Source organism: Prunus avium, chromosome 4, assembly GCF_965620075.1.
Source record: "Prunus avium chromosome 4, drPruAviu1.hap1.1, whole genome shotgun sequence".
NCBI lineage: Eukaryota > Viridiplantae > Streptophyta > Magnoliopsida > Rosales > Rosaceae > Prunus > Prunus avium.
In genome coordinates, this window is record NC_142287.1 from 30899625 (window position 1) to 30920113 (window position 20489).

The 20489-nt window shown below is 36.8% G+C and overlaps 3 protein-coding genes across 3 annotated transcripts in view; all 3 read right to left on the reverse strand.

Moving 5' to 3' along the window:
* Nucleotides 1-645: 645 nt before the first annotated feature.
* LOC110768490 (RNA cyclase family protein) lies at nt 646-3307 on the reverse strand. Its single transcript, XM_021972241.2, has 6 exons — nt 3024-3307; nt 2762-2911; nt 2045-2223; nt 1777-1952; nt 1418-1634; nt 646-1196 (listed from the first exon to the last, which is right to left on the reverse strand). The coding sequence occupies exons 1-6, from the start codon at nt 3226-3228 to the stop codon at nt 987-989; spliced, it is 1137 nt and encodes a 378-aa protein (XP_021827933.1). The 5' UTR covers nt 3229-3307; the 3' UTR covers nt 646-986.
* A 577-nt stretch (nt 3308-3884) lies between these two features.
* Nucleotides 3885-10239, reverse strand: LOC110768498 (LOW protein: exocyst complex component-like protein). The gene is made up of 7 exons (XM_021972253.2): nt 9979-10239; nt 9267-9361; nt 7002-8034; nt 5835-6359; nt 5118-5306; nt 4461-4597; nt 3885-4362 (listed from the first exon to the last, which is right to left on the reverse strand). The coding sequence occupies exons 1-7, from the start codon at nt 10072-10074 to the stop codon at nt 4131-4133; spliced, it is 2307 nt and encodes a 768-aa protein (XP_021827945.2). The 5' UTR covers nt 10075-10239; the 3' UTR covers nt 3885-4130.
* Nucleotides 10240-12029: 1790 nt separating this feature from the next.
* LOC110768608 (cyclic nucleotide-gated ion channel 1-like) overlaps nt 12030-20489 on the reverse strand; it is a 31566-nt gene continuing 23106 nt past the window's right edge. Inside the window, exons 6-8 of the mRNA XM_088252568.1 lie at nt 13215-13326; nt 12667-12951; nt 12030-12565 (exon numbers count right to left, since the gene is read on the reverse strand). Of these exons, the coding sequence (XP_088108694.1) occupies nt 12143-12565; nt 12667-12951; nt 13215-13326 (820 nt within the window). The 3' untranslated portion in view covers nt 12030-12142. The remainder of the gene's footprint in view (nt 12566-12666; nt 12952-13214; nt 13327-20489) is intronic.

Sequence of the window (20489 nt, forward strand, 5' to 3'; positions counted from 1 at the left end):
AATCAACCAAGAAATGAACTGTGGTTGGGTCAAGGCATATATGCATATATGTCATACAGTAAAAGCAGTCCCGCTCACCTAGTCAAAGTATGCATGTGATCAAAATCAATAACGGCGTACAATACAAGCCTATATTAATTGATATGGGTAGTGTCATGGAAATTTATTGTTATAAAAAATGCAATTTTTTTTTTTTTAAGGACAACCAAATTTTGGAGGATCGAATCGAATTGTTCCTTTCAGAGTGGGTTGCGATGAATTTGAGCTACAAAATGGAAGCTCAACATATTCTTTTCGACGAGTGGCATGATTGATGGAAGAGTGAACAATCTTCTTTGGTATGATAATATATGGAAAGGGAGATTATTAAGAAGGTCATGCATGCACAGAGTGGGTAAGAAATACTACTCTGCTTTGCATAACTTAAGCCAAGCCTGATGGCTCTCAAGGGAATGAGACCTAAAAAGGGTTTTAAACCAATAATGGAAGACTGATTGAAGTGACTATAGTTTCACTAACGAGGATTCTTCTTGTTTGTAAAATTACAATCTTCTGTTCATCTTGTGCAAAGACATCACAATTATTGAAAAAGTATGTTTGGATTAGGGGAAAAAAAAAGTATATGCTTTCGATGCAATGGTAACATCTATAAAGTCAATGCAGTGAAATATCTCAATTCTGCTCGGGTGCCTACTTAATGGCACCCAATAGAAAAGAACCATGTTTACAATAATGATGTATTAGCATACTTCATACATCCAATTTGAGAAGATGGTCAACAAAATCTTAATTAATGAGTCAAAAAAATGTCAAAAACTTATCCCTGGAGCTTATAGGATTGCATCAAAACTGCATAGCAAGACGTCTAAAGCCGTTAAATGGTATCCCTCCACTGCTGATGCATGTAATGCCTCTTGAATATTCTTTGGCACACAAGAAACACACCCGCCAATACAGAGAAAATCATATACCTGGTACTGTGACTATCATGAAATCCTTCTAGATAGGTTCCTAAACCCAGAGCCCACACACTTAAGTATAACAGTCCCTGTGGATGGGTCAGGTTTGATGACAAATGTAACTCCGAGAAAATCTTTGATGTTTCTGAGTGTTTCTATCCCGTAAGGAGAGAGCTTTCCAACACGAACCTTTGAAACATCTTGTGGACATAATGCACAGAGAAGAAACAACAAACCCTAGAAGCCAAAATGACAGCAAACTATCAGCATATAGACAGAATTAAAAAGGGAAAAAAAATGGAGCCTATATCCAAGATAGACAGTGATCACAAATGATTAACTCCTCTTTGTTAATCTGACAAGCGGAAGTTATTAACTCCTCTAGCTAGAGTTGTGCCCCATCTTTGCTTAGGAAAATGAGAAAGTAAATTCAGCCACTATGGCATCAAATCACAAACCTGGTGTGTTGAATCTACCACTCCACCCTGCTCAATCTCCCCAAGCAGAACAGTAGCCATTTGCACACCAACGTCCTCTGGAGACATCAGCTCTTTCTTCTCCTCATCTTCAAGCTCAGATGTTTCTTCCTGACGTGAATAGGAAACTGCTGTATCAGTAGAGATACAGCAACCAGAAGTTGTTTCCGCAACCAATGAAATTCCATAACCAGGTGATCTGCCATAAAATCATTGTTGTCTACATGAGCCTAAGTGTTACTACCACTTCAACATAACAAACCTAAAAAACCAGTCCAAATTCATAACATGTATCTACATAGGAAAAATCTAATGATATCTAGTAAATGTTGAAAACATACTTTCCAGCTTGTGCGCCCTGTCTATGGTCAGTAAATATGTGAACATCTGGGAGAAAGGGATTAAAGATTCCACGAGCTGCATATACCATGGTATTTTCAAACTGCACAGCCACTCTCGTAGAGAATGTAATCCCTCTAATCCTCTTAACCATCCCCTCATCAGTCCAGGTAACTGCCTGTACATCCAAACATATAAACAAATAGAAAACCGAAAAAAAAATAGAAACATAAAACATAATATACTATCTCATAAGTCATAGAAACTCACTGTTAGACTTTGAACAACCGGAACTGACAACAACACTTCACCACCTCCTTGAGGAGCAGATCCACGACTCAGTATTTCTAGGTCCAACCCTTCTGAGGGAACTCCAAAGTGTTTTAACATGGGCAAGGTAGTAGACCGGAACGTATCAACAGATGGGTCCTTTGAATCATTTGTAATTCCTAAAAGAAAAAAATGTAACTCATATAAAGTGGCAGCACCTTTTTAAAGCTCAAATCGACAGGTGTCCCTTTTTTTGGGTTAATGATTAGGTTCAGGTCATTTGTTTATGATCAGTAAGGTAATTAGTAAGAAAGTCAAGTACACATACTAAAACTATCAGGAATTAGCTCTCCTGTCCCCATGTTGATCTGCGACTCCATATTACGACCGCCACCAAAAACCTTAACGAAGTGATTAGGAAAAAAAAAAAAAAAAAAACTTGTGCTATTGGGAGATTGCTTATAGAAGAAAACCACTATCTTAAAGGATGAAAACGTTGTAAAAATTGTGTTCCTTACTTGGAACAAAACCATAACTGTGATTGAGGCTTTCAATAACAAAATGAATTCTTAATATTACAATAAGCTTGCTATTACCCTGGACCAAAATTTGTTTCACACATTAAATTTTACAAGAAAACCAATAAAAAAGAAACAAATGATGAACAAAAAAAAACAAGATAAACCGCATGAAGGTTCACAGTAATAAAAGCGCTACCTTGGAGCGTAATGTTAAGGGGTTTTTTGGCAAAGAGACCAAGCACAATCAATGGCTCCAAGTAATAACCAATAGCCCGACTCAGAGCGCATTCGTGCACCAGATTCCTCCCGCCCATCACGATCCCCGGCTTGAACTTCAATTTCGTGCCTACCCACAAACACACACACAAAAAACAATGCTCAAAACCCTAAACCCTGAATTCAATTTTGAGCTAAATATAAGAAGGCAAGTGTTTGGTGTTTGTTAGTGAAAGTAGTACCAGTATCGTTGATTTCGACGGAGCAGTCATCGCAGACCTTCTCGAGCAAGCGGATGAAGGAGACCTCGTGAGGACGGAGACCAGGCCACGTCTCCTCTGCATGTATGTCCTCGATATGAACCGGTGTAGACGAAAGCAGAGCCAATACGAGACGTTGCCTTAGGTTTTGGCTTCCTTTTAGCTTCTTGTAGCTTATTTTCCCCATTTTTGCTTCTCTCTGCTCTCTCTGCTATTGGGTGCTGGGGTTTTGGTGGCTAGGGGTTTTGCAGGGATGTTCAACCTTTTCTTTTCCTTATTTTTCATTTATTTTTCTTCTAACAAGGATAAACTTGGAATTTTAAAAAAGAAATTTTAGTGTTGGGTCTGATCAGCAAACAAGTGGGTCTACATAGAACCTTCATTGTGCTTCTTTCTCATCCAAATACTTTGCTTCTTGACAAGGGGCTTATATTTAAGTGGTTAAGAGCATCTATGCACCCGAGATCTTACGTTTAATTTTCCCTCTCTCAAATCATTTGTATAAAAAATAAAAAATAAAAAATAAAAAATTCTGGGAATATTTTCTTCTCAAATTTTGGAAGCGCTGGTCCAGATTCTTCTTGTGATATTGAGATTATATCATACAAACAAAATAGTTGCAGAGACGGAGCTTGTTGAAACAAGCTTATCGTCAATATTGCTAATGTAAATACAATTTAGAAAAGTCCAAACTGATTAGATTGTGTAGTTGTTTGTTAAAATCATAAGACAGATCTGTCGACATTTGGTGCTTTACAGGTATAAATCACTCAGACACCTTTTTTTTCACCACCTACTTGGTTATATTAATTATCTTTTCAGTATGTGCAGAAGGCAAGGTAATTGCATTGCAAACTAACTTCTTTTATAATGCTATAAGCTAGAAAATCTCCCCAGCGGAAGCAATATTTGGTAAATATAACCCTCAGACATAACCGCTTAACCTGCTTTCATATAACAATGCTACAAGCATCACTAATTCACCAAAACCTGTCAACTTGTTCAAGAATAGTGGTCAACATACTTACTACTACAAAACCGAACCCTGTCTTTTTTTCTTTTTCTTCTTATGCCCAGGAAAAAACACTTTCAACCCTCTGAATCGTCGAAATGCCTTGGACTGTCAAGTTCACCCATACTTGCAGAAGCAAAAGAGTCGGTAGACTCTACAGATGAGAGGGAAGAGACGGAATCATCTGAATCCAACACGATGTGATCATGAAGGGTGATGTTATCTTCATCAATTTCCTCTGTTCCTAAAAGTAGTTTGTTTATTGCTGACTTCGCAGTTTCAACAAACCATTCATCCTCAGGGAGTGCACTAATAAAACAGAAGAATTTTAGCTTTGGGTTGAAACTTTGAAAATAGAGGCCCGAGGGAGAAAGAACCAAAATTGGGAAGACATGCAAACAACTTACCTTTGCACTTCTATGCCTCTAGCAGAAAAGGCCCTGATAGCACGAGCAATTATGGCTGATGCAATCTGGTGGACATGCCTTGATGGGTAACCCGCAAAACGTGCAATTTCAACAGTGAAGTGCATATCAAGAATTAACTGTAACAAACATAGTTGATTATGAGTTAACTGTGCGTGTGTGTGAGAGAGAGAGAGAGAGAGAGAGAGCATTCAACCCAGGACTCTGGCTGGCAGCACTTGCCAGACTCCAGGGTCCACCCAGCATAAAACTTCAATCTCTTCCAGTTTCTCAACCAAGATTGTTTTAGAAGAGATGAAGCAATGACCTATCATATCAAGGGGTCTAAAGACACAGCCATCTGCCACCAACCCAGTCAAAAAGATACGAGATTAGTGGCTTGTGGCTTGCAAACTTATTCTATTTCTATGACTCTTATCTGGGCTCTCAAATTCTGTGGTATTTTCCCATAGCAATTTTTCCACTTAGTAACTTTTTCATGATTTCAGTCCTATGTTGAGCCATGAAAATCCATCATCAACTAAGGATCCCATATTAACACTTTTCCCGATATGAAAAAGAGTGAAATAATGATATCTGGTCGTAGTATTTTTCAAAAAGAACAACCAAAAAATGGACAGTATGGAAGCATGTAAGTACCTGCTGTAACCCAAGTGGCTGAAGAGGGCCTGTATCATCCTCGAACACACCCCAAAACTCTTGTTCATCAGACAACCACATTACGACTGTCTCTGTTAACCTAGCAAGCAAAATTTTCTGTATTTTCTCTTTTCCAATTAAAACATCTCCAGCCACAGTTGCTAATTGCTGCAGCTTCGCAAATAATGCCTGCAATACCAGGACAAAGTCTCATAACCTGTACCAAAAGATATACAGCAACAAGATATGCATAAAAAGTCCTATGGCTGAATGCAAGATAATGATCACTTGAGCAGAATACAGTGCTTTCAGGATAACAAACTCAACTTTCTAACAGTTATCATAACGGAACCCACTAAATAGATTAGATGATACATTCGTCAAACCTTTTTTTTTTTATGTTGATCTGACGAAATGTGCCACTAGAACCAAACTATAGTTAATGACTACAAGAAGCATGACCCCACCCACAAATATTTGTTATAGCTGCTCTTACACGGTGCATCCCAACAGCCAAACAACCCAAGGTAAATAGGCCATGACAAAGTGAAATTTGGAAATATAGAAATAAAATAATTTAAGAGAGAATTGGAGAGGTTTGAAATATTCAGAATACCATAGGGTAATAACGTTTACACAGATAAGCAAAGCTAAAGAAAAATATTATCACAAGGAAACCCATGTATATGTAGAGCGCATTAAAGTAAGAAACAACACCTGAAATGGAAGGGAAGGCAAAGGGGTAGAGCCCCAATACAGATCCTCCCCATCCCCATTTAAATATATTTGTGCATCCAATCGTGTTTTTCCTTCTCTGGAATAAATGAAGCTCAAGACATATTGCCGACAAAAATGGTCTCGTAGCTTGTCAAATGAATGCTGAAGATGGCGCCTCCAATCCTTTAACCCTGTAGAAGTGCTTGGAATAGGTGTGACATTTTCAGCAGATCCACTTTTTGGTTCCCCACCTTCACTCTGCTGCTTCCAAAGGTTCATTACAGCATTTGGCAGTAGTTCTTCCAAAATGGTAAAAGCAACTCCCAAAATGGCAAGCTGTTCTGAATCTGTTTCAGCTCTAAAGGATACAAACTCCTTCAGCTCTGTCAGATTGTCATCATCAGATGGTCCTGGTAGGGCTTTAATTAAAGCATCCATGTATTTATCAAAAAGTTGACCGATCCTACTCAATATGTTTCCCCCAAAATGCAAAATGGTCAAAGGGGTCAACTGTTCCAATATATCCTGTGAAATCAACATAACATTATAACTGATTGTTGAGTCATTACTAACAAATTAGTAATGCATCAATGAACTTGACATTACTACTGACCAAAACCGATTCACACGCTTATGTACAGCTAAGAAAAGTATACTGCAAAACCAAATTGTACATTCACTATAATTATGTTGACACACACATATCAGATGTGCCCACATGGAGATACACACACCAGCTGCAGATGGCACCTGCATACTTAGTAAAGTACATAGGTACTCGAGTATATGCATGTAAAATTGCTTTTAATTTAACATATTTATCACAGGTCAAAACCTCGTGAAAGTCCTGTTGAGTGGAAGAGTGACCTTTCCCACAGAAGAATAATTTGGAGCATTTTAAAATGTTCCCTTCTCAAGAGTAATTTGGAACAACTGTTAAATCAACTCAATTTAATTTTAAAGTATTTTATACCATTTTCTTTGTTCATAAGAACTCTTTTTTTTTTTATTTAATGTCATTATGTCTGAAAATTTTCCATCATCTTAATTCCTCAAGCTCAATCTTCAAAATACCTACCAAGACCAGCCTATTTGAATTGCTTGTATCAGTACAAAGAGATGAATTTAAAAATTATTTGTAGAAAGATTAGTATAAGACTAACTTACTTCAACAATGCACATAAATCTTATCCCACTATCAGCGAGCATACGATCTGATGATATTGTGAATGCAGACAATGGAGCTGCAAAGCGAGGTGAAAATGACATGCACTCATCAGCTTCTACCAAATCAAGGACAAGTTTTCTGGCCCGTCTAAAGTTCAATTCTAAAACTTCTTCAATAAAAGGCCACAACAGCACCAAAATCAATTTTGACAGTTTCAGGCCTTGCCGTTCCAGCATCAAAGAGTAGTTGAGACTAGCCTGAACACAAACGCTAGCTGCACGTAAGGCAGAAACTGTACCGGAAGATGGTGCATTCTCTTTCACTAACCGTACAAAGTATTCAATTTCCCACTCTGCCCATTGAACAACTCTGTTTGTATAAACAGGATTATCACCAAATATTAAACCAGACTTCATCGTTGCCAGTGAGATTGCAGAAAATACGAGCTTAGACAAAGTGGCTGGATATGTCTTTGGACAGACAGAACAAGAAGGAGAAAGAGCTTCAATGCTCTTCTCAAGACGGGACCCATAAAATTTCAGCAGTAACTGATGTGCCAAAGGACCTTTTCCAATCTTTATTAACCCACTTAAAGCCCTCTGCAACTCAGGAAAACTAACAAAAGGTTGTCCAGTAACCTCAACTAGCTGACCTTCGAGCACTGCTTTTCTTTTCAAGAAATCAGATCTGTATGAGGATCCTTCAGTTGATGAAGTATCTCCAGAGCTTTTCAGTTCTGGAGAGTTCCTCTCTTCAGAATCTAAAGCCTCTAATGCTTCTTCTACTTTATGCTCAGCTAAGAGAACATCAATTTTCTCCAAAACTATCTTGTGATCATCTGTCTCAATTGGCAAGGGATCCTGAAGTTCACCAATCTCAGGGTCTGGCTGGACTTCAGTAGTAGATTGATTCCATTCTTCTAATTGATGGCATACACCAGTCATCAAATCCTGCACAAGAATCCCTTGAGCTGAAATATGCTTTCGGAGCTCAACCAACTCATGTTCCATTTCTACAGCCTCCTCAGATATTCTGCAATTAGAATTAAGATCGGATCATGCATGCATGGATAGACAGGATTAATGAACGTATTAAATTGAATGAAAATCAAAGCAATGCACAGCTAAGAAAGAAAACAACTTTGGGCCATTTTGTGACCATGTTTCAGGGTTTTGAAAGGCAAGCCCAGACAGACCTCAAAATATGTTCTTGAAATAAAGGATTTAGAGATTTAAAGGATGCAGTGGATATCAAGGATCCATAGTTCTAAGTAATGAAAATATGAAGGTGAGTAAGAATGGTCCATGCCCTTCTGGGGTTCCAACGTGTTTTCCCAAGAAAAGTGAGGTGGGAGACTTGGGGCAGTCATTTAAAGCCCTTTAACATTGGACAACCCCACACATGTGACATACAATCCTCAAAGAGGAAAAAGGTTGGGATGTATGTTGAGTTGATACTAACCACACACATATTTCCTGTTAAATTAAACTATGCTCTCCGAGAAGTTTAGCTATCCTAGCATTCCCCTGCCCAAGAATCATGCCATGGAGAATTTGAGTTGCATAGCTGCAAAATGGATTAGACACTGTTTTATCATTCTGAATAAACTTTTTCAATGCCATATTATAATATATTTTTTAGGTTTCGAGTTATAAATCTAACATTTGATTTTCCACATCACCTTTGTGACCCCATTGCTTCAAGTTGTCAATTTGGTTGGTCCCGTCACATAATTATAAGATCACATAAAACTCAGAAGTTTTGTTTCCCATAAATTTTTTTCTTATAAGAAGATAATATAGTTTGTTACTGCTTTAGTCTTTTTGAAATTCTCATCAGGTCACCCATAAAACTCTTCATAATAGCAAATTTCTGCGAAGAAGCCCTTGATTTGAGTTGAACGAATCACATATGAGCCTAAAATTCTGGACCCCTTCTCTCTTTTTAAATAAGATAGCCTAAAACTCTGTAACTAGGCTAACTTCTTGTATATAGGATCACTGACCGACATTATTGTCGTGTATATGTTGTTACATACAGAGAAATTTTCATGTGGAAATCTTTGTTCCTTAAAGATTTTTCCTGTATTTTCTTTCCCTATGCCCACAAGCTCAAAAAGTAGATAGTAAGCGTCAATTATTTCAAACTTGCGGACTTCGTACATGAACAACTTTGTAAATTTTTTTGTTTTCTTTTCACATATATAGTTAATGATTGTTTTATTGTTAAACAGGCATACAAATCATTCAGTGTCATTAAATTACCTCAAAAAAGCCAAGTACTTTGTTCGCATATTTCCACATAAGTTCTCCACTGCATCCTTTAAATCTAACAGCTCACAACATAGCTTTCTAATTCCCTGCATTCATAATATATGTATATGTTATAGGAGTGACAGCAACAATAACAACAATGATAATAACTGCTTATTGAAACAATACAACAGAAGCATCACCAGAAACACTTAAAAGAATAATTATAGCAAATAAATACTTGCAGCTTCCAACCTCAGACAGCAACTCACTGTCCAAATTGCGGCAAAGTCCATATATTTTTACCCAAACAAGCTTACAGAAAACAGAATGCATTTACTACATGTTCTTAAGTATGAAACGCCTGCTTATTCACTATATACACAAGTATAACTTGAAATAGACATCACCCAGATGGCAAATACAATTGTTCCCTCAAATTGTACTTAAGCCCAGAACAACAAGAAACAAATTCAGCTAAGAACTCAACATTATTGATTAATTTGAAATGGGCAATCCTCAAACTCCTCAAAGAGCTAGAAGCTGGGGTCCAAAAAAAATTGATCGCCCAAAAAAAAAACATGTGGAAGCGAAATGTTAAATCTTCCATGAACAACAAATGTGGGAGATTTAAAAAAAGGAAAAAAAAAAGCATTTTCCTTTATTGATTTCAAACAATTTATCGTGAGCCGAATAGAGGGTTATGGAGGGAGGAAGAAGAAACCTTTTCAGTGTGGGATTGGTAAAGAGAGTCAACTTTAGACTGGGGAGTGATGCTCTCAATTGATGGGAAGTCGTCGTCTTCTTCGCTGCTCTCCATTTTCGACTTACGTTTGGGCTCTGCGTTTGCCTTTGCTCTCTTCGGGCTTGAGGCTTCAGCAATTGAAGCATATGAGAGAGACAGAGAGATGGCAAAATCGTTCGAAGAGTAAATATCAGACACCAACTTTAACTTATTTCATTTGTTTTCTGTCTGTTCACTCTTGATCTTATTTTTATGATTGATCTTATTTTTATGAGTGATGCTAGTTGGACACACAACATTGACACACTTAGTTGACATCTGTTGATGTGTCAATGTATCATTTGCTGAACAGAAAATGAGGAGAAAAGACGAGCAAATGATACATTGACACATCAGCGGGTGTCACTAAGTGTGTCAATGTTGTGTGTCCAAATAGCATTACTCTATTTTTATTTACTTGCTAATTAAAAGTTAGTGCAATAATCTAATGTTTGTAATATTTATTGCGGATTTGAATATATATATTCTTTTTTTAAACTTTTAATTGATGAGTTTTTTAATTCATAAAATAGAGAAAGAGTGAATTTCCAGTGACAGAGACAGAGAGTGAGAGACAATATTTTTCTTAATAATAAATAGTTCTTGACCAAAGAGATCATCCTATGTTTACTTACTTATTTATTTATTTTGGAATACTAGAGGTAACCTAAATTACAAGAAGAATTGAGTTTTTTTTTTCATACATATTATAAGGGTGTCATAAAAAGACGTGGTCTATTTACAAAAAAACACCTGCTTTTGTATTTTTTTTTTCCAACTCTTTTCAACTCTTTTAACCCAAGTCTTTTTAACTCAGGTCACGCTTCTCTCAAAGAGACCTCCTCTTTTGACAACCTAACTCTGGTAATCGGCCACATAAACCTCTGACTATCAGCCATGTAAATCTCCAATCACCGACAACATAAATCTTAGGCAGACTTCTCTCACTGTTTGATTAATTATTCTGGGATGGTTACTCCAACAACATTGTTTCCCTTTCTTAATTTCTCTTTTATTTTTGGAATTTTAGTTTTCATAATTTCTATACATGTCAAATTCTTCATATTTGGGGGTTGTTTTTTGACCATTTCCGATGAGTGGGTTTCTTATATGTTTATATGGTTTATCAAAGTAGTCTACTTGTAATGAACTTATGTTGATAAATATATAAAAACATCTATTTGATTTGTAATATAATCTTTTCTTTTCTCCTTATAAGCTAACCAGGCTTTTAATTTTGGTGAAATAAATGGTTATAAGTTGCAGCCATGATTGGTGAGAGAAATCCCCTCTCCTTTAGGTTTAGACTATCATTTGTACTTGAAAAAAAAAAAAAAAAACAAGAAAACAAGTCTCCACTGTTACTTCAAGTTTTTAATTCCTTACGAAGCAGGGGCGGAACTACAGCCAAGGCTGTGGTGGGCTATACCCTAGGGAAGTATGCTGCCTTTCGGTTTTTAATCGCAAAATATGCTTCTTCTTTTTTATTTTTTTTCCCAAAGTCTTGTGTCTTTTTTTTTTATATGCAGTATTTTTTATTTGGGAGATTCACTATTATACCCAATATAGGGCCCCAAATTATTATTTTTTTAAAAACCCTTATATGAAATGGACTTTAGAAACACACCAAAGCACATTTATAACATAATAAAGAGGCTTTTAACTTATTATAACTTCTTTTTGGGTTTGTTTATAGAAATTTAATGGTGTAGGGTTTATTTATATTATTAGTGCTAAGAATGGGAATATGAATAAATATCTCTTCTTCTTTTTTTGTGAAATTATCTGATGCCTTTGACAAAAGGTTTTTGAATAAGAAAAAAAAGCCTATATGGCTCACCATACTACAAAACATTAGGGAAATATTATTTTCTCAATTTTATTTATTATCTTTCAAGAACGGAACAATATGTTAACCCAATTCTATTATTCTTGGGTTTACAACTAATATATAAATGAAACTTAATTATTTATATTTTTGCACTTTGCATTTGTGAAGCTTATTCGGTTGATGGCAATAAATTTTTAGGGATTCACATTGTAAAAGGTAAGATTTTTTTTGTAAAAAAAAAAAAATCATTAGATTTTAAGCTAAAAATTTTAACTAGCACATCCACTGAAAAACTCCTGATTCCGCCCTTGTCCCGAAGATGATGCGTTTGGAGCTGACTAATTTTCTCAAGTCCCCACTTGTGAGAACGAAGGCTGTTACTTTGGAGAGGCATTTGACATGTTTGTTGGAAATAGGGGGGTCCTTAAAATTTGGGTTTGACGCTGCCCAAGACACAAGTTCATGTCCCACAATATCACCTTCCTCGAAAACTATGGTTTGGGAAGGAGTTTGGGGAGCAGCAGCAGCATCACTAGTTGTCTGGTACATCCGCAGAGAACCTTCTATAATAATCATCATCCGCTCAAGTGGGTGTAACGCTTCAACAACTAACGTATTCTCCTCGAACATCTTTAGCTTCATTTTGTTGCAGATAATTTTCAACATTTCTTCCCCCATATCTCTAAGACGGTCTACCTATATATATATACATCACAAAATTAGATTCTAATCCTTGCATAAGTTTCGACTCGAAAAAAAAAAGGAAGAAGAAGAAAAAGAAAATGGAGCATATGTACTTTTTTTAGGATCTCCATGCAGAAATGGCGCTTGAGAAGTTTTCTCCCATAGTAATGAAGAATAGAGAACATATAATTCACAACCACTTTAACAGCATCTTTGTGTTCTACTAATTTGTTTTCATTTATTTGTTGCCAAATACTTTTCGCCAAAGCATTGTCACCTTCTGCTATCTGTGATATCCATATTCGTATCTCCTTTTTGCACTTAAGTATCTTGGCGTTCAACTCCTTTTCCTTCACCTCATCTTCCAACGATTTTATTTTTGCCTGCTTCATGTATATCTGTTTCACAACAAAATACAAAAATGTTGGAAGCTTAGTTCATCATATACTAATTGATTACTGTATCTATTTCCTTGTAAATCACTCATGTAAACTCATATATACCTCCTTATGGAGAAGAATAAAATCTAACCCAAAATATTCAAACCATATTCATATTTTAGCATAAATAAACCTAGTTTCATTAATTACACATAAATCAAGCAATAAAAAACAATTCATATTATCTATATTATAGGAGCTGAGAGATTCATCATTCGTACCTGCACGTTTCCAATGAGACATAAAAATAGTAGCAAACCAGCAATAGAAATTACAACTGCAAAGCACGTTTCCCATACATAGCTACTTGTTTGCAGACTCGTGCCAAAGTTACTGCAATAATCAATCGAGCATTTAATATATAAGATATATTTGAAAATTTAAATCCATAACACTCTCTCAATTAAATTTTTCATTATCAATAAAGAGCGAGGATCTATTTATTAATGAATTGCCAATAGCTTAATATACAGATAAACAAACCTTAGATTTTTGACGCCCCACCATACTCCGTAAAAGAACTTGGTTGGAAGATGCATCGATCTTGTGCTTCCAGACTGAATAGCTTCAAGAAATATTCCAAAATTAAATACGTAATATTTGTTGGATTTATGGGGCATAACTCATTTAGGAATGTGATATCTCGTGAAGTACTGTCACTACAATAATAAGTAGCTCCACATCCTAGAGCATTTCTACAGGATTGCATTTGCCAGCATGATATCTCACGTTGAATAGAAAAGAAGTACCAAAAGCCTCCAAGTATCTGAAAAGGTAAAAGGTTAGATTATGTCAGGAAAGGTTAATCATATTTTGGTTAAATTTAACTTTAAATATAATGACACAAAACTTATTTATAGCTCTCTCTACTTTAATAATTGTTACTCCATCAATGTAGGAGTTTCAAATACTCTTTTTAGTGAGGTTTATGAAACATTTAATGGGGAGGGAGAGAGGGATATCGAAGATTTCACAAAAGTCATTTTTAATAGATGAACCGTCTTGTCTATAATATCTTTAAACCTTGTCTATGATATCGTTAATAGATGTGGAGTCCGTTAATACAATGGGTTGCATCTCTTAAAAGAGGTGGTGCACAAAGTGGTCTATAAATATAGTCAACAGTTTTAGATGAAAACTTAATTATTTATTTAATACATAAGAAATCTTAGTCACGTATGTAATAGTTACGAAAATAAAAATAAACGATGAAAGAATGAATGTTTACAACTTGTAAACTTACATTACTAGAAACCATGTAGAAAAAGAAATTGACTGAAGCTCGAACCCATATTCCGCTATTGTACTTGAGTTCCTGACTTAATATGTAGATTAGGACAAGCCTTGCCGCATAACAGAAAAAAAAAGGAAGATGTTCAGAGTCAGTCTTTGGTCGAAATGTCCAGAGCCTCCTGACTTGAAAAAGAAAACTGCTATTGCCAATTGGACAAACAACAGGCTATATGTGCATAAGACAATATTAATATTGACCAAAATATAAACCGATACTGATATACATATATATATATATATATATATATATATATATTTTAATACAACAGATTTTCGTATCATCGTAAGAGCTTTTATATGTTCCTACCATCCAATAGACGTTGGACATGTGAAATTACTCTTCAACTTACTGCATTACTTTTTATGACATGTCTTACGTCTATTGGATGGTACACTAGCCACGTGGTGTACCCAGAACACCCAAAAATTACTCCGGTAAATGAGGTTATGATACTGGTTTGGTTGGGAATTTTCCTATTCTATAGTATCTTACATATATATCAAGTTGACCTTCATATCATAAATTGAATAATACAAGTTCAATTTATTTCAACCAGAATTGTCTATTTTTCCAATCTTGCAATAGAGTAATTTGAACTTGTAAAATTTCAATGATTGTGTAAATTTTATTTTATTTTCAACCATGAAGGCTTGAAAATAGACATTCTTGCAAAAAAAAAAAGACAATTTATAGATGAAGGTCTACTTTTCAAGATCTTTTTAACGATCAACTGTCTATTTTTTAAATCTTCGTCCATAAGTCATATTCTTACAAAAAGTAGACAATCTCTTACGTACCTATGGAATGGGAAGCATAAGGAAAACGGCAACTAGTATGATGCGAAAGCTGTAGAAAAGTACATCTACAAAGTAGAGCTCCTTATACGGATACAACCTAAACCCAGAACTTATAGTATGCAGTGCGAAAACGGCATCAAGAAGTGCTCGCAAACAAAGAGCTGCAGTCCTCAAGTTTTTGTCAATTGCAAGGCACTTTTTCTCGTTATTGATGATTGGAATGTAAAAGAAGAGAGGATCTATTGACACTGCAACACATGATAATAAAAATATCCTTTTCCTTGTTAATGGAGAAAAGAATATGCGCCCAAGTGTCTCTTTTTTCCTTATTGCACGACCGACTAAATCCTCATAAAAACCCTCATCTGGATGGTCTTCTGTATCGAACGACCAATACTCGCTGATGAGAAACCAATATATATGGACGATTTTCAATAACATTATTCGGAGTTATAATCAAACTAAACAACAAAAGAGTTTCCATAACATCAATCAACGACATTCAGTTTGTCCCTTCTTCTTCTTGTATGTACTGACTTCAAACCAATACTATAGGCATAAATTACTGAAGAAAAGAAGACAATATTAATGAACGAAAACCAAATAAAGGTAAAGAGACTTTGCAAGCTAAGCTACTAGCTCGAAATAAATCTAATAGTTGCTAGCTACACTTTTTGGATCGTCATCTGAAAGCCTCAAAAAATTAAAGGTACACATAAACTAACCTGAACATACAGACCACATAGGGGCAAACCCTCTTTATTCTCTCAAGGATAATAGGCCTGAAATATAGACAACTGCAAGTCATTACAATTTTTTTTTTTTTTTGAAGAGTAAGGGTGGTTTTCATTTGAATCTAATGTAACTAGTGGGGATTTCATTTTCAAAGAACCCATTCCGCGAATCAAATGAGCATAATGCTACAACCTTAGCTGGTGCATTTTCTTGAATAAACAAATGATGACTTACCTTCTCGGACGGATGCGACTGAAGTGCCCTGTCATTTTGGCTTCCCTACTTGCCTTGAAGCTATTTGCAGAGAACAGGTAGGTATTTATTGTCATGGAGGAACCAATGAGACTGAAGTTAATTATGTACAAAGAGCAGAATACTGTGGCTGAAGCTTGCAATGCAAGTATAAGCCTTGTGTTTCATGTTTGGAACTCCTCTCTTTATATGTATGAGAAATTATTGTACGCACCCCAAAAATCAAATTAACATTCCCCAACCAAAAGAAAAGAATAAACTTTTGTTTCCGAAAAAGGAAAACAAACCGGGCGAGAGAAAGAGAAAGGCAGTCCTAGAAGGGAAGGGAGTACATATGCATCCATAAGAACAAAAGAACAAAAGATGGTACACGAATAAATCTTGAGCCTTGAGGTTGCAAGAGTTGCCCCTACAAGCACAAGGCTTTTACTTTAAACTTAAGTGAACTTTGGGGAAAAAGTGCAAGAGAATCCTCAAGGTATGGAGAAATTAATCTTTCTTACCCGATAAGCCTTGTTGTGATGAGATAGAATACAAGGGGTAGGAAACATGTTACACGAAAGTAGCATATCATAGGGTACCTTTTGGCGGCTTCCTCAATCATTCGACAACATGAGCCAAAGCAAAGTTGTTTAAAATTCTTAACCCCACGTCTGGCGTAACGTAAATAGCTAGGCAGAGCTGGATAAACTGGAGGCAGCTAGCACCATGCTTTGATAATCTCTGACAAATTATGAGTGAACTAAGCGTCTAATAATGAAAGAAATTAATTACCAAAGTTTTAGGCCATGTTTGTTTGACAGGAATGTTAAAAGGGAAACATGAATTGTATTCCTTCTATTTTGGAATGGAATGATTTTTTACTTTCCACTTTTTTAATTCAGGATTCCAAACAAGAGCTTGCATTTTCATTTGATCCTCTACTTTCGAGAGTAAGTTATAAATAAATAAAAAGGGTGAGGGAGGCCTCGCTGGGTGCGTGTGTTAGGTAAACCCGATGATGTATTTGGTGCTACACATGATTAAGGGGTTGGATAATTTGAAATATAAAAAGAAGCTGCCAGGAAAATATATATTTTCCAATATTAATACAATTAAGTAGCCCTTGAAATTTCGATGTCCTTCCAATTTTCTCTTTATTGACCTTAGATATGGTGTCCCACGCTCGAGGGGAAGACTTGTCTCCTCCAATTTTTTTATTTTTGTTCCTTTAAACAAATTTTGGTGGAGATAGGTGTTGACGAGTCCTTACTTAGTTAGGATTTTGGTTCCTTACTATGTTAGGATTTTAGTTACTTACCTATTGGTCTAGTCCAATTATAATTAAGATTTATTTCATATTGTAATTTAGATTTATTTTCTATTGTAATTTAGATATATTTCCTATTTTATTTAGGGTTAACACATCTTTGTACTTGTATAAATACCTCCATATTGGAGAAGAATAATAATATGAGCAAATATGAGCGTATCTTAGCATAACTGAATATTTGCCCTACTTTGTTTGACATGGTATAAGAGCCTAGTTTTTCTTGTGACCTGTGTTTGCGTTCTCCTTGCAATTTAAGTGCTCTCCTCCCCTCCTCTTCAAGGGGGGGAGGGGGAGTGAAAAGGATATGTTTATTGACGTATCCCCATTAGCTTGATATATTCCCATGAAGATGTTGCTTATTTCTTGACTCCGACGACCTCTTCTCTTCAGGGGGAGAGGAGGAGTGAAGAGAAGTTGTCTATGTGAATTAGCTAAAGTTGATATGGAAGAATTGTTGTTGCTGATGTTGCCGTTGCCGTTACCGTTACCTCTACTACTGTCGTTGATGTTACCGTTGCCGCTATTGTTGCCGTTGATGTTGCCGTTGTTATGGTCATTGTCGATGATGTTACTGTGTTTTGATCTGTCTCTACCCTAACCTTAGAGACTACCTATTTCCGTTGCATTATACATCTAGCTTATAATCCTAGTCTGCCGCCGCCGCCGCCGCCGTCTACCTTGCTACCGTCATCGCTGCCTACCTTGCTATTGTCACCGCTGCTCATCTATTCCGCTGCAATTTAACCACCTATCTGCCATGGCTGATTCTGCTACATCTCAGTGTTAGTCAGTGCATGTTTCTCAAGTACCATTGATCATATGGCTCCATCGACCCCTTCTCTTCAGGGGGAGGAAGGGAGTGAAGAGAAGTTGTCTCTGCTGTTGCTGGTGCCAATGCCTTGTATCGCTGTTGATGATGCTTGTTATGTCTCTGCCTTGTTGCTCCTGCCTGTTATGGTGCCAGTATTGTTGCTCATGCCTTTGCTGGTGTGTTTGCCTTGCCTTACCCTATTTTTTAGGGTTTGGTTTCTGCCTTATCTTCTGCCGTGCTCACAGAGCTTCTGTGTTCTGCCTTATCTGCTGCCGTGCTCACATGGTTTCTGTGTTTTGCTATCTGCCTTATCTTCTGCCGTGCTCACAGGGCTTCTGTGTTCTGCCTTATCTATTGTCGTGCTCACAGGGCTTCTGTGTTCTGCCTTATCTGCTGCCGTGCTCACAGGGTTTCTGTGTTCTGCTATGTGCCCTATTTTTTAGGGTTTGCTCTTGTGTTTTCGCTGCGAACTTTGCTTTAGTTTGTCACTTGTTTCACTCGTGGTTGACGAAAAGACCTTCTCTACAATTGGTGCTTCTCAAGTATGGTGTTCTATGACTCGCTTGTCAAGTTGGGCATGGGAAATATCTTTTCCCAACTTGAGGGGGAGTGTTGACGAGTCCTTACTTAGTTAGGATTTTGGTTCCTTACTATGTTAGGATTTTAGTTACTTACCTATTTGTCTAGTCCAATTATAATTAAGATTTATTTCATATTGTAATTTAGATATATTTCCTATTTTATTTAGGGTTAACACATCTTTGTACTTGTATTTTTTTTTTTTTGAAAGGAAACTTTTGTATTAGAAATCAAGAGGATGAGGCATCCTCGATTAACAAAGAAAAAGACAGAACAAAAAGCAGCAAAAAAAGGAAACAGCAAAACTCCAGCATCCTAAGAAACACGCCTTAGGACACTAACAACCCCCTACATTAGCACGGCTACCAAATCTCTCATGATTATGGAGTAATGGTAGTCATTGAAATGCCCAGAAACAGAAGCCCAAATAGAAGCCCAAAATTTAACTCTCTCCCAGACTTCCTCAAAGCTTGCACCTTTGTTCTCCTGAAAAATCCTACGGTTTCTTTCCATCCAAACATTCCAGTAGATAGCGTGGGTGAGACAGTTCCAAAGAGTTAGAGCTCTTTCTCTATTTCCTGACACGGCCCACTTGATGCTAAGAAGGTCCTCACAGCCTCTAGGGGTCACCCAAAAAACGCTGAAAGCTCTCAAGAGATTCCACCAAAGATTTAGTGAAAACGGGCAATGCAGGAACAAATGATCGATGCTTTCTGCACTTTCTCTGCAAAGAACGCACCAGGAAGGGGATAAACACATCTTCGGATGTCTTCTTTGAATCAGGTCGCAGGTATTGATTTTTCCCAAAGCGATCAGCCACACGAGGAATTTAACTTTCGGGGGAGTCTTTGCTTTCCAGATGGGACTAAAGGGGGTGAAGGCTACCCTTGAATCAATAGAGAGGAGAAGAGTCCTAAAAGACTTGCAGGAAAACGACCCGTGGTCCTCAAGCTCCCATATTCTTTTGTCCACTCTAGTGCCAATAACTCTCACCTCCTCCAGAATATCCAAAAGATTTACCTCTTCGGTACTCTCAGCCTCCGTCAAATTTCTTCTGAAGTTGAAGTCCCATAGATGAGGGGTGACAGAATTGTTGACAAACTCTGAAATTTTGAGATTCTTTTTTCTAGAAAGGGAGAATAATCTTGGGAATAAAACCTGTAGAGTCCCTTCCTTCCTCCAATTGTCCTCCCAAAATCTAATCTTTTCTCCGTTTCCGACTGAAAATCTGCAACATTGAAGGAAAGAAGTGTACCCCTTCGAAATTCCTCTCCAAGGATTTCTATGAGAGAAAGTGAGACCCGGTTTGGGATCCCAACCATTGGAGGCGATTCTGTACTTGCTTTTAATTACCTTGTGCCACAAAGAGTGTGTTTCTAAAGGAAATCTCCACATCCACTTAGCTGTCAGGGCTTCATTTTTTTCTTTCAATGACCCAATACCCAGGCCTCCCTCTTCTTTAATTTTGGACACCTGCTTCCAGTTCACTAGATGCAAGTTCTTTACTTCTTCAGAACCTTCCCACAGGAAATTACGCATTTTTTGTTCCACCTTAGCTACCACCCCCAGAGGCATCTTAAATAGAGACATGTAATAAGAAGGGATGCTGCTCAGCACGGCTTGAATTAGGGTGAGTCTTCCGCCTTTAGAGAGGCAAGCCCTCTTCCATTTTTGAAGTCTTTTCTCCACCTTTTCCAGAACAGGGTTCCAGAAAGC